This window comes from Choloepus didactylus, chromosome 1 (assembly GCF_015220235.1).
Source record: "Choloepus didactylus isolate mChoDid1 chromosome 1, mChoDid1.pri, whole genome shotgun sequence".
Classification (NCBI taxonomy): Eukaryota; Metazoa; Chordata; class Mammalia; order Pilosa; family Megalonychidae; genus Choloepus; species Choloepus didactylus.
Genome location: NC_051307.1, coordinates 94,435,742 through 94,451,164, shown reverse-complemented (window position 1 = coordinate 94,451,164; position 15,423 = coordinate 94,435,742). Strand labels below are relative to the sequence as shown.

General features: G+C 36.0%; 1 protein-coding gene across 1 annotated transcript in view; it reads left to right on the top strand.

Moving 5' to 3' along the window:
• Positions 1–15,423, top strand: part of RNF168 (ring finger protein 168) — a 66,698-nt gene that overhangs the window by 45,275 nt on the left and 6,000 nt on the right. The window contains exons 4-5 of the mRNA XM_037837628.1: positions 867–988; positions 13,597–13,678. Coding sequence (XP_037693556.1) covers positions 867–988; positions 13,597–13,678 — 204 coding nt within the window. The remainder of the gene's footprint in view (positions 1–866; positions 989–13,596; positions 13,679–15,423) is intronic.

Below are 15,423 nucleotides of genomic sequence, written 5' to 3'. Positions count from 1 at the left end.
GAAGCATACCCAGAAAATTGGAATTTTTTTTTAATTTATTTTATTTTTTTTTTTTTGCATTTTTGAGAGTCCTAAAATTCATAATAATAGACCCAAGTTTTGGGTTGTATGCCCTTTTTTATATATCCTTTATTGTTTTTTGTTTTGTTTTTAATTTGAGTAGAAAAGTTTTGGAAAGGCAGTCAGATAATCAGAAAATTAAATTAAAGATGTAACCAATAGATGAACAGATGGAGTAGGAAGAAAATATGTCAAAGAAGAATTTACCTATCTGAAGAATCTAGTGTTCTAATCCTTGTTTTCATTTCAAATTATAATAGTTAGATCTATTGATATTTTAGAATAGTTTTTGGTTAACTTGAAAAAGTTAAGGCCAACTGTATACCACCACCAATTATGAATTTTTCCAGTACTGTAGTAAAAAACTTATAATACTGTTATAGCAAGTAAATATTCATGATACATATTGGTATACTGTTAAGGCCCCAAATTCAGTTATTTTTACGTAAAACCAAGTTTTTACTCCTAGAATATTCATAACTCTTTGAATTTTTCACTATAGAGTAAGGTCGTTATACTTGTATGAAACTATTTATTAGAAAAATTAACATACATGTCATGCCCTTTTTTGTGCTTAATAATGTACAGTAAAAATGCCACTAATTTAAACCACCATGGATGAATTTAATCTTATTTATGCTAATTTTTGCATGTCCATATTCTGCAAATATGTATAGAATTTAAATGTGAGCTTAATCTCTGAAAAATTCTCTCATATATTCTGAATTATTTAGTCAAATTAAGAGCTTATTTTATCATAAAGTTCTCTTTAATAATGTCTGTTTTGCTTTCTTCTGTTGTTGAAGAACAATTTCTATAAAGAAAATATCTTGGCTTCTCCCTTGACTTCCAGAAAATCTGATACCACCACAACCAAGTCACAAAAGAAAAATAAGAATAAACAAAGAAACACTGGAGATATTCAGAAGTAAGTGAACATGACTATCAGTTATTTACTGATCACATACTGTATGTAAACATTATTTGTTCATATGGGCAACTGGATATCAAAGTTTGGTCCATGAGCTCTGCATAAAGCCTCTCCAGATGATCTAAGATGATGTAAATTGAAAAAAAGAGATCTACTTAAATAGCTTATACTCCTGGCTAGCACAAAGAGAGATGTGATGGCAGCCAATTATTTTGGAAGATTTGCATTTTTTTAATATCTTGTTAGCTCAGTGCAGGACTTCCATATAGGGCCCATTTTCTCAAAATGAACCATTTGGATGCCTCTTTCTTTTGTTTGGACTCAACCGAGAAAAGCTGGTCCCATATAAGATCATCCTCATTGAAGGAGTTTACAATTTGACATTTGCATCTAGGTCACTCCCCCATCACCTTTTCCCCAGTCTCTGCACCATATTTGTTCTCTTACCATACAAAAAGCATGAGTCAAGTAGTCAACAGTGAAATGATTTAGTTTCCTCTCAAACCTCTAGGCAGAGTTAGTTGATGGCTTTATAAGCACATAAACTTCCCTGTAGTAGTCTACGTGCAGAAGAGTTTAAGAACCGCCATCTACACTTGAAAACCATGTATAGACTTCTGGTTCAGCCTTCTTCCAAAATTCACTGAAATGATGAGGTTGGAGAGGAGGAAGGTAGGATTAAATGAGGCTGTTGCTATCAAGAGAGAAAACATGTGGCAATATTAATATTATTAATACTAATATTATGCAAAGTAGAAATCAAAACAAAAAACATTAAAAAGAAAAAGATATTCTGTATCGATAAAGTAATATTTTGCCTAAAGGATACAACTGTCATGATATTTCATGTATCGAAGTACACACTTTGAAATATATAAAGATAAAAAATTATTAGGAATATAAGAGTAATCTGACAGATTAAGGAATTTAAAAGCAGAAATTGAGAAACTGGCAGATTAATGTTAAAACAGAAGTTAATCATAAAAATAAACAAATGTTGCCTAAAAAAGAGATAGGCCATTTAGAAAGCCTAATCAAACAGAAAAAGTACATGTAACAGCAGAGGGGAACTGTTAAAATTATAATGCTATTACATAAAATAAAACTAGATAAGTGTGTCCCCAACAAGTGCTATTGACATTTTAGACAGTATAGTTCTTCGATAGCAGAACTGTGCTGTGCATTTCAGAGTTTTACTTAGGATCTCTGGCTTTCACCCACTAAATGTTAGTAACTCTTTCTGTGCCCTTCTATGATGCATAAAAATGCCACCATCTCCTCCTTTCCCCCTGTTTCTCAGTGCTTTTAGGGCTGGGTACCACCCTGATTGAGATTAACTTACCTCGAATTTAAAAAGGGGTTTTCTAGAAAAATAACAAAATTGACATAGAGTAGAAAACTTGAACAGGTACTACTCAAAGAAAAAAATAGATAATTTCAAAAATTCATGTGCAGTTGAGAAGACTGTTTATTCTAATGTTGGGTGGAATACATAGTCATATTGGTTATGTTTTTATTTGTTTTTTAAAATTTTGCTATATTTTTATTTTTAATTGTTTATTTATTATATTTTTTATTTTCTTTTTTTCATATTGGTTATATATGCCAAAGCTATTTCTGGAAAGACACACAAGAAACTAGAAGCAATGGTTTCCTTCTGGTGAGGGTGATAAGGACATTGTGGGCAGGAGAGACATACGTCATACTGTAAAATCTTTGATACTGTTTGAGTATCAAATAAGATATCCAAATATAAGAACAGTCATTAAAAATCGACCCTGCAAAATTGATTTTACAGATGATTTCTGGCAAATCTTCAAGAAACATATTTCTCACTATTTAAACTTATTTCAAAGCAGAGAAAAATATAGAAAGCCTTCCAAATAATTTTGCAAAGCTACCAGAGGTAAAAGTTAAAGAACAGATGTGGCAAATTTACATGCCCACTGTGGTTAGGCATTTCATATAAGTGAGCTTTCTATGCTCAGCTTAGCTTAGCTCTTGACACACATATAGAACATTCCATCCAATAACATCAGAATAAACATTCTTCTCAACTGCACATGAATATTTGGCAGAATAAACCGTATGTTAGGCCACAGAACAAATCTTAATGAATTTTAAAAGACTGGGATCATGCAAAGTATTTTCTTTGACCATATGGGATGATGCTAGAAATCAATCTCAGAAGGAAAACTTAAAAATCCTCAAATATATGGAATTTAAACAAGAGATTCTTGAACCTCTTTGTGTCAAAGATATAGTCACAGGAAGATTGGAAAATATTTCAAGACAAATGAAACAAAAACACACTGTACCAAAACTTATGAGATGGAGCGACATCATTTATAGCTATAAATGCCTACATTCAAAAAAGAAGAAAGACCTCAAATCAGTAATCTTAACTTTATATCTAATAAACTAGAGGAAAAAAGACCTAACTAAACTAACCCAAAGCTAGCAAGGAAATACGAAAGATAACAGCAAAGGTAAATAATGTTGTGAATAGAAAAAGAACGGAGAAAATCAATGAAACCCAAAGTTGGTTCCTAGAAAAGATCAATATACTTGACAAACCTTGAGCTAATCTAAGAAAAAAAGTGAAAAGACACAAATTTACTAAAATCAGTTGTGAAGTGAGTGAGGACATTGCCACCAACCTCATAGAAATAGAAGGATTATAAGAGAGTGCTATGAACAATTGAACACAACAAATAGGATTATAAGAGAGTGCTATGAACAATTGAACACAACAAATAACCTAGAAGTGGACAAGCTTCTAGAAGGATGTGAACTACCAGACTGATTCTCAAACTTATCCAAAAATTCAAAGAGAAGGGAACACTTGCTAACTCTATCAGGTCAGCATTATCCTGATACCAAAGCCTGATGTTTTGGGCTCAGAGCCAAAATACTCATAAACCAAAGACAAGAGGATGTTAAAAGGGTTATACACCATGACCAACTGGGATTTATCCCAACAACGCAAGGCTGATTCAATATACAAAAACCATTCAATGAAGACATCATGTTAATAGAATGAAGGTGGGGTGAGACCACCTGATCATCTCAATTGGTGCAGAAAAAGCATTTGATAAAATCCAACACCCTTTTATGATAAAAATACTCAAAAACTTGGAATAGAAGGGAACTTCCTCGACCTGAGAAATGGCATTTTTAAAAATCCTACTGCTAACTATACTCAATGAAAGACTGAAAGCTCTTCCCCTAAGATTAGGAATGAAACAAGGATGTCCACTTGCTTTTTATGACCCTTATCAATATATAATGGCCTTCTTTATCTCGTGTAACAGTTTTTGACTTGAAGTCCATTTTGTTTGATAGTTTTAATTACCTCAACTCTCTTTTGGTTGCTATTGTTCTAGCAAGAGCAGTTAGGCAAGAAAAATAATAAAAGGCATCAGAAATGGAAAGGAAGAGGTAAAACCATCTCTATTCAGATATGGACACAATCTTAATATATCGTAATAAATACATGTGAATCTTAAAGAATACACACAAAAAACTGGTAGAGAGGTAGTGAATGAATTCAGCAAACTTGCAGGATACAAGATGAACATTCAAAAATCAGTTGTATTTCTGTACACTAGCAATGAGCAATCTAAAAGGAAATTAAAACTATTCCATTTACAGTATTGTGCTGGTTTGAATGTATTATGTCCCCCAAAACACCATTATCTTTGATGCAGTCTTGCCTGGGCAGAGGTATCAATGTTGATTAGATTGTAATTCTTTTGAGTGTTTCCATGGAGATGCGACCCACCCAGCTGAGGGTGATGACTCTAATGGGATAATTTCCATGGAGGTGTGACCCTACCCATTCAGGGTAGGTCTTAATTAGTTCACTAGAGCACTGTATAAGCTCAGACAGAAGGAGCAAGCTTGCTACAGCCAAGAAGGACACTTTGGGGAATGCGCAGGAGCTGAGAGGGAGCTGAAGCTTACAGAGACATTTTGGAGATGGCCTTTGAAAGCAGACTTTTGCTCCGGAGAAGCTAAGAGAGGACGGATGCCCCAAGAGCAACTGAGAGTGACATTTTGAAGAGAAGCTGAAGCCTAGAGAGGAATGGCCTGGGAGAAAGCCATTGTGAAACCCGAACTCTGGCGCAAACGTCAGCTGCGTGCCTTCCCAGCTAACAGAAGTTTTTCAGACGCCATTGGCCATCCTTCAGTGAAGGTACCCCCTTACCTTGGAGACTTTATGGCCTTAAGACTGTAACTTTGTAACCAGATAAACCCCCTTTATAAAAACCAATCCATCTCTGGTGTTTTGCCTTCCGGCAGCATTAGCAAACTAGAACAACTATCATCAAACAGAATAAAATACTTAAGAATAAATTTAACCAAGGTACTGAAAGACTTCTACACTGAAAACTACAAAATATTGCTGAAAGAAATTAAAGACCTAAATAAATGGAAAGACATCCATGTTCAAGGATTGGAAGACTTAGTATTGTTAAGGTGACAATACTACCTGTGATGTTAAGTTCATGTGTCACCTTGGCTAGGTTATGGTGTCCAGTTGTTTGGTCAAGCAAGCACTGGCCTGATAGTTACTCTGAAGATATTCTGTGGATTTAAATCATCAATAAGTTGATTTTGTCTACAGACAGCTAAGGAGATAGCCTTCAACAAGGATAGAAGTCTCATCCAATCATTTGAAGGCCTTAAAAGGAGAACTGACGATTTGAGCAGTCAGTAGGAAGAATTTCTACCTCTAGTCAGCTTCTCCTGGGGAATTCATCTAAAACATCATCGGAGTGCCCAACTTGCAGCCTGCTCTATGGAATTCAGACTCGCCATCCCCACAGTTGGGTGAGCCAACTCCTATAATAAACCTCATAATAATATATATATAATCCTGTGCGTTCTGTTTTCCTGAAGAACCCTGACTAATACAGATTTGTTACTGGGAATGGTTCTTGAGAAACAGAATCTTAAGGATGAGATTTCCGAGTGGTTCTAGGACTTTTGGAGTTGGTTTTCTAATCTGATTAGATTCAAAGGCACTAGTAGCTCTATTTCCAGTGATCAGGATGGCACTGATAGTCGCTGATGTGAATTGGCAATAGAGATATGCAAAATATCACTGTTGTATACTGCTATTCAAATACTTATGAGAGGCAAGGCTCTGGGTGAGAGTCTGTTTGACACCTTAACAGAGTATTGTGGAGTTAAAAAGTTTCATGATCTTGGTGGTTGTTCCTAAATACCCTGAATACAGTTGTTAAATAGAGGGGTGAGCTTCAAGGTTTCAAGTTCCCAGCTTAAGTACTGCATGAAGGACATGAAAGTTTCTGTGTGTGCCCTGAAAGAAGCTCTTCATGTAGCCTCAGACTTGAGACTTCTGAAAACCAGACCCAGAGTCTCATTTTGTGAGTGACTGGATTACAAAGTAAATTGAATCTCCAAACTTGCAGGGTGTCCACTTCTAAAGTGAGGTTGTTGATTGGAAAGGAATGGGATCCTGAAAATTGGAATGGGTACCTAAGGGTTGATGATGAAGGTAGGGACATTGAAAGCCTAGATTCTCCTGGATGGTCTTCATCGGAAAAACTTGTAATAGTGTGCCCTGAGGATTCAGCCACCTAACCTCACCCTGTCCTGTGTCATCAGCCATCCAGCCTCCACCCAAAGAGATTAACCATTCTGTGCCTAATAAACCTGTAACTGCCTCCCCTGAGAAAACAGCCTTCACATACTGAAGAGATTAATCCTGTTTCACCTGATGAAACTGCAATGGAATGCCCTGGGGTAGTTTGCTTGCAAGACACTGCTGATTCCTTTTATGACCCATCCCTACCACCCTTCTTTTCTTCCAGACCTATAACTAGACTAAGTCCCAACAAGCCCCAGAAGGTGAGGTACAAAGTGTGACCCATGAGGAGGTATGCTACAATCCAAAAAGAACTACATGATTTTTCCAATTTATATAGATAGAAATCAGGAATATGTGTAGTACGAGGCATTATTAATGGTGTGGGGTAATAGTGGAAGGAATATAAAGTTGGATCAGACTGAGTTTATTGATATGGGCCCACTAAGTAGAGGTTCAGGATTCAGTGTTAGGGCTTGAGAGGTTAGGAAGGGCTCTGACAGTTTAGGTGGTTGGCTGAAGCAGGGACCAAAAAGTGTCCTACGTTACCTGAAGGCAAAATGCCAGAACTCCTCTGGTATATAATTCCAATACGGAAAGGGTAGCATTTATGGAAAGGGCAGCATTTTGTTCTAATTGGAATAGGCATATACTCTTGATACAGATTTGCTTTCCCTGTGCACAATGATTCTTCCAAAACTACCATCCGTGGACTTAAAGAATTCTTTATCCACCGTCATTGTATCCCATAAGCATTGCATCTGATCACAGCAAGGGAAGTTTAGGAATGGGCACATACTCATGGAATTCACTGGTCCTACTATGTTCCCCATCATTATCCTGAGGCATCTGGATGGACAGAATGGTTGAATGCCCTTTTGAAGACTAAATTATGGATCAACTGGGCGGCAAGACCTTGCAGGGCTGAGACAGTGTCCTCCAGGAGGCTGTGTATGCTCTAAATCAGTGTCCATTCTGGTGCTATTTCTCCCATAACCAGGATCCATGGGTCTAGGAGTCGAGAGATGGAAATGGGAGTGGCACTACTCACAATTACCCCTAGTGATCCACTAGAAAGTTTTTTGCTTCCTGTCTGCACAACCTTTAGTTCTGCTGGTATACAGGTCTTAGTTCCAAAAAGAGGAGTGCTTCCACAAAGAGACACAAAAAATGATTCCATTGAATTAGAAGTTAAGATTGCCCTCTGGCCACTTTGGGTTCCCCGTGCTTCTCAATCAACAGACAAAGAAGGGAATTACTGTATTGGCCTGGGTGACTGGAGGAAATAGGAAATGGAGGTAAAGAAGAGTTTGCCTGGAATATAGGAGAATCCCCTAGGGTATGTCTTAATACTACCTATTCCCTATGATTACAGTCAATGGAAAACTGCAACAACACAATCCAAGCAGGACTTATAAATAAATGGAATAGAATTGAAATTCCAGAAATAAACTCATACATATATAGAGTCATTTGATTTTCTACAAGGGTGCCAAGACCATTGAATGAGGAAACATTAGTCTTTTCAACAAATGGTGCTGGAACAACTGGATATCTTCATGTTAAAGAATGAATTTGGATCCCTCTCTTATGCATGTTGTATGAGATTCCATTTAAATGAAATAACCAACATAGGTTAATCCATACAGAAAACAGATTAGAAGTTGTCAGTGACTAGGGGAAATAAGAATGCGGATTGACTGCTTTATGGGTAAGGGGCCTGCTTTGGGAGTGACAGGAATGTTTTTGAACTGGATAGAGATGATGCACAACTTTTTGAATGTTCCAAGTGCCCTTGAATTCTACACTTTAAAATGGTTAATTTTGTTATGTTAATTTCACTTCAATAAAAAGATCACCAAAATACTTGAAAATTAAGAAAAATGTCTTCTTCATGGGTCAAAAAATATAAAGCTTGATGAAAATATACATTTGAAAATTCTACATACACATCACAATTTGGGGGATGTGGCTAAAGCAATATCTGGAAGGAAATCTGTACCTTTAAACCCATATCAGAAAAGAAAGGCTGAAAATTTATTTAAAACTACAATTCCAGTAAACGTCATTAGCTTACTATTAGAAAATGAGTTATCACAAATCATCCCATTAACAGTTTTAATATGATCAGCATAAGAATAGTAATTCTTAGCAAAGTAGGAATAGAAGAAAACTTCTTTAATCTGTTAAATGATATCTGCTAAAATACTTAAAACAGATACCACACTTCTTGGTTAAACATTTAAATCATTCTCTCTTTAAGGCCAGGAAAACACAGGGGTGGTCAACTACTCACTGCTCCTATTCAGCATTATACTGGAGTCTGCAAAGTACGACCAGAAAAAAAAATTAAAAATATGAGCTGGGAAAGGAAGGAAAAAGAAGCTATCGTTAACTCAGATGTGGTGTAATTAAATCCCAAATGAGTTCAGAGATACAGTTTTGGAATTAAGTGTTTAGCAAGGTTTCTGAATATAAAATTATTGTAAAACAAATTTATTGAAAAAGCTGCAAGACCTTACGGAGAAAACTGTAAAACTCTATTATAATATATTAAAGAAATGTTCAGTGGCTTGAAACAAAGTCATGAACAAGGTTCATGTCTTTGAAGTTGTGTAATATTACAATATTGTTAAATGCCACATCTCTCCAAACTGATCTGTAGATTCAGGGCAATTCCAATCAGAATCTCAACTTTTTTTTATTACATGATGCTGATTTAAAAATGTGTATGTAAGAGAAAAGGCCGTCAGGTATCCTTGATGAGAAAAAAATGTGTGATTGGGGGAGGATGGATGCTTCAGATTTAAAAGTATATGGCATTTGCACACAGTTAGACAAATTGACTGAAGCAACACAATAGCTTCAGTTAATGGAGCCTTTATAATAGTTGGTGTTTTAAAAATATGTCCACAGATTCTTTTATATTCCTCCCTTAAAAAGATGGAAGTCCAATCCCCCTCTCCTTGTGTATAGCCTGGATTTAGTAACTCTCTTCTAAATAGAATAAACGGAAGTAGCAGTATGGATTATGTCCCGGAAAATGCCATTATCTTTGATGCAGTCTTGTGTGGGCAGGAAACATATTAGTTTTGATTGGGGTGGAGACTTTTGATTGGATATTTCTGTGGAGATATGATCACTCAACTGTGGGTGAGATCTTTCATTGGATAATTTCCATGGAGGTGTGGCCCTGCCCATTCAGCATGGGCCTTGATTAGTTTACTGGAGCACTATATAAGCTCAGTCAGAAGGAGCAAGCTTGCTACAGCCAAGAGGGACACTTTGAAGAATGCACAGGAGCTGAAAGAGGAACTGCAGTTTACAGAGATATTTTGGAGATGGATTTGAAAGCAGACTTTTGCTCCAGAGAAGCTAAGAGAATACAAATGCCGCAAGAGCAACTGAGAGTGACGTTTTGGAGAGAAGTTGAAGCCTAGAGAGGAACATCCTGGGAGAAAGCCATTTTGAAAGCAGAACTCCAGAGCAGATGCCAGCCATGTGCCTTCCCAGCTAACAGATGTTTTCCAGACACCACTGGCCATCCTCCAGTGAAGGTACCTGAATGTTGATGCGTTACCTTGGACACTTTGTGGCCTTAAGACTGTAACTGTGTAACCAAATAAACCCCCTTTTATAAAAGCCAATCCTTTTCTGGTGTTTTGCATTCTGGCAGCATTAGCAAACCAGAACAAGAGTCTAGGTCATAAAAGGCGCTGTGTCTTCTCTGTTTTGGATTACTTACTCTTGAAAAGTTAGCTGCCGTGTTGTGAGCAGCCCTGTGGAGAGGCCACATGGGAAGTAACTGAGGCCTTCTGCCAACAGCCAATGAAAGCAAAGACTCCAGAATAGCCTTGCGAGTAAGCTTTTTACAGGTGGATCCTCCAGTCACAGTCCAACCTTCAGATGACTAACATTTTGACTGTGTGAGAGCTCCTGAGCCAGAACCACCCAGCTAACTTGCTTTTGGATTTCTGACCCTCAGAAATTGTGAGATAATGTTTGTTGTTTTAAGCCATTAAGTTTTGGCATACATTGGATAACTAATGCAGTAGTTGCCATTGCTAAATTCATGGCGAAAGGATGAGCTTGTCAATAAATGGTACAGGGGCAATTGATTATATAGGGAAAATGAGATTGGACTTCTCATACTATATATAAAAATTTAGATGAATTTAAGACCAACATTAAAAAAGGCAAAACCATAAAACTTTACAAAGATTAAAAGAAGAACAGAGAGGAATGTTTTAAAGAGCAAAACATAATTAGATTAAGAAGGTCAGAACACCTGCAGAAAATGAAAAGCTGCAAAGTTTGAAAGGGTATTTTAACTCATTTAACTGACAAAAGATTACTATTAAAGATTACCCACACATTAGAAAAAGACCAGTAGAAAAATGAGCAAAAAACTTTTTTACAGGAAATGAAACCTGAAAGCTAATACAAATGTGGAAAGACTTTTAACTTTATTAGTAATCAAGGAATGCAAATTAAAACTACAAAGAGCTACCATTTCCCACTCACCTTATGGCAAAAATTAAATTTCTGACATGGTAGAGGGTATAGTGCACATACACTCTTGATGAGAGTGTAAAAGATTGATACTCTGTGACTCAGCAGTATAAACACTAGAGAAACCCAGGAGACATGTCCTATTCTTAACAACAGAGAGCTGAAAGCACCCCAGATGTCCAAGAGTAGAATGGAATATTCTTTAGCCCTGCAAAAGAATTATAGCTGAGGGTCACATGCATGATTCGGGAAAATATTGGGTGAAATTGTGTATGAATACATGTAGTATGATACCATATATTAAAGCATACTGGCCTAAGTGTACTGCTTGATGAATTTTCACACACACACATACACACACACACACACACACCTTCAGATTATGATATAGAATATTTTGAGTAGGTTTCCTGGTGCCCTTTCCAGTCAGTATCCCAGTTGCCCATGTCTTAGTTTTCTAGGACTGCTGTAACAAAGTATATTAGACTAAATGGCTTTAAACAACAGGCATTTATCCTCTTTTCATTTCTGGAAGCCAAACGTCCCAAATGAAAGTCTCAACAGGCCATGCTTCCTCCTGGGTCTATAGCATTTTGGTGTTGCCTTGCCATAATCCTTGGAGTTCCTTGGCTTGCATCTCTACCTCTTTGATTTCTGACTTCTGGTTTCTACTGACTGACTGCATCCAAATTTCCTTTGCTTATAAGGACTCCTGTTAAATGAATTAAGGCCTATCTTGATTGAATTTGGCCTCATTTAAATAAGATCTTCAAAGATTCTATTCACAAATGAGTCCACACCTTAACTAATAGTATCTTTAAAGGTCCTATTTACAAATGGGTTCATACCGACAGGAACGTAGATCAAGATTTGAATGTGTCTTTTTTAGGGTAAATGTATTAATTCCCAACAATATCTTTTGGGGGAACAATTCAACCTTTAATGCCCTGAAACTATGTATTGTGATTCTTAAATATATTTTACGAATATTCTCTTATGAGCTATTTGTTTCCATGAGGTAGATGTGTACTTTCTTGGAAAAATCATGTCACACAAAGAAGAAATTACAGAAGAATAAATTTGTTTTAAAGAAGAGATGGTGTATACTATATAAAAATTATATTTTTTAAAGATTGGTTATATATGAGGAAGCAAATGGGAATGGGAAAAGATAATGATATGTATTTCCTATATTTCTGTTTACGTTTTTAGAATGAGCATATATTCATTTATTACTTGGTTATTTAAACAAAGATACACAGGACAGTAAAAGAATCTTAGCTGATTCTGTTGAATAAATATCTGATCACATTTCATTTTGTGATTGTTGTGCTATAACGATCCTACCTTGGTGCTAGAATACCTCGTAACTAGTTTGACATTTGCAGAAGAAATTCTTTAGCCCGGAAAACAAAATTAAAATGAGACTAAACTTAGATTCTTGTTTTTTTCTTATCAAAGTGGTTTTTGCTCCCAGAAGTTTGCATAGTAAATTTTTGGATTGATATAACTAAATACGTGGTTTAGGTAGTCTTGTTAATCTATAATGGATATTCATTTGTTCTTTATATGAAATCCTTCTCTAGATTTTCTTTCATTTTTGTATATATATGTTACTGATTGGCACTTTTGACATAATGTAACTTGTGGTTCCACTTATTTGTAATCAGACAATTTTTTTTTTGTTTAATTATAGAAGTAATAGTTGTTCTTTGGAAAATCACTCAAAGTTACTACCACTTGAAGACAGCCAACATTTGGGATGTTTCTGCCATTTTTGTACATAATTTTTTTTGCACGTTTGATTATTTTACAATTTAAAAAATGTCTAACATCTTGTAACCTGCCTTTTTATTCCCACTTCTTTTATAGCATTTTGCATTATATTGCAAACTTCGTATTCTCAGTGGCAAACAGCCTATTAAAGATGTTTAGAAATTTAGGAATGTGCTGTTATACTGATACATTGATATGTCTGTATGTCTCCAAGCAGATCATTGATACCGAATAAAGTCTCCATACTAAAATAGTAAAGAACTAATCATGGATCATTTCCCAACATTAAGGATTTTAAAAATTTGAACAGCCAAAGTTTCTGGCAAAAAAAGAAACTAACATCCTCTCTCCTAACTTAAAAATATCATTTCTATAACTTTTGGAAAGACAATACAGTCTTACATTGTTTTGATGCTACCTACTATTTTTTCCCCAAGAATTAAGAGATGTTTAAATTTGCCTTTTGCTTCTCTTTCTACTGTTTTTCACTAAAATATCGGTACTCTGCCTTTTAAGTTTAACCAGAATACCTCAGGCCAGGAGATGAAATAGGTTCTCATATATACTCTTTCTGACAAATCAGCCAGGTAGCAAACCAGTCAACCTCAGGCAAAAATAGTTAATCTGACTTTTATGATATTGGGTACATACCCCCCCTGTCTTTCAAAGCATTCAAACTTTGATAAACTTTTTTTTTAAGGTATTTGTCACCTAAATCTCAATTTGGATCAGCATCACCATCTGAAGTTGTTCAAAACAGCAGGAAAAACTCCCCATCTAAGGTATGTTGATAATGAAGATGTTCTTAGTTTGGCAAGTTACTAATAAGTTACTAATGCTATAGATTACTAATATCTGTAGTTTCTTTTTTTTTTTTTTTTTTTTAGTCACCATGATAAATGCAACACCCTTTCTTTGCTGTGTTAGGCTCACCTAGAAATCAGCAAGTTCTTCGCTAAAGGGCCAGTTAGTAACTATTTTAGGCCTTGCTGTCTGTATGATCTCAGTAGGAAAGCATCCATGAGCATGATGTAAATAAATGATCATGTCTGTGTTCCAAAAAAAAACTTTATTTACAAAAGCAGTAGCCATTTTGGTCATGGGCCATAGTTTGCTAGTCTCTGACCTAGATAATCAAACTTACAAAAATGGAATAGGCTATACCTAGCACCAGCTTTAGTTAGAAGGATACAGAGTGGTAAACAGTATGCCAGTAGTACAGCTTCAGGCATGTCTGTTCAGCTGGAGTTCTCACAGAGAACCTGGGACAACCTGGGATTGAGATCAAACAGGAGTATGGTAACCACCCTTGTTTAGAAGCCCCATGCTGCATAAGAGTCATTTATCTCTTCTAATAACCTATGGGTTTAGCTTCCATGGTCCTGGTAAGGGACACATCCACTCAAGAGAGTTATACTACACTTTCAAAAGCCAAAGCTATGGCTTCCTGCTAGGTGTTTATAGCTCATTCTTAGTCTTCCTATTTTAGATGTAGTTCACTTACCAGGGGTCCTCTTTACCATAAGCTATGTGGCCTAGTAACACAGGTGACATTCCACTTTTATCAGGTTTCCAGGAAAGTAGAATTAAGGAAGGTGAACCCAAGCCAAGATCAGTTTCCTACATGGAAGGAGAGATTTGGTTAACTTTACTCATAGGTTCCTAAAATTTTCAATTCAGCTAGGTGGTTTTGTAGCACCTAACATTTATTGGACATTTACTATGTGCCAGATATTTTAGGTATGATCTTATTTATTCTTCATCACAATCACTAATTCTAAAAGATATGTATCCTTCCAGACCCCATTACACAGCCTAGAAAACTGAGGCACAGAGAATTTAAGAAACTTGCCCCAAATCCCTCAAGTAGAGGTGGTACAAGAGGTTTAAAACCAGATAGTCTGGCTCATAATAAGGATTGGTTGTTGGACTGTGATATTTTTCCAACCTGGCTGTTCATATTCACAGCAAAACTAGGCAGGCAGCCTAGAATTTGACCAGTCCAAACCACAGTGGTTCATAAGAAATGGAAACAGGAATGATTGCCAAGTAGATAAAACAACAGATATAAGGTCTCCAACAACAAGGAACAATCTTTGTTCTGAGGGAAATTCTAATCGAAGCATTTCTTCTTCCTTTTTTTTTTTTACATCACAACTTTTGTTTATTATGTGAAATTTTACAATACAAACAAAAATAAATAAATACAGAAATGCGATATATGAACACAGCTAAATGCAGATGGTGACTTTTCTTTTCAAGAGGCCATGATTCCCATTTCTAGTAAAATAAAGAGACTGCACATTGGTAGAAACAGGTTGGTCATTAACGTCACAATTTTGCCTAGAAATCGTCTATAAATGCATTTCCCCCTGCCATTTACCAAAAAGGGTAAAAAGGGAGTTAAGGAAAGTTTCCTTATTGGTTCCTACCATATGAAAGATGCTATACCCTAATTTAGCAGGGCCAATATATGGAAAATATCTAAATTAAATGTTATTACAAAAATGAAGCAGTAATGAGATTC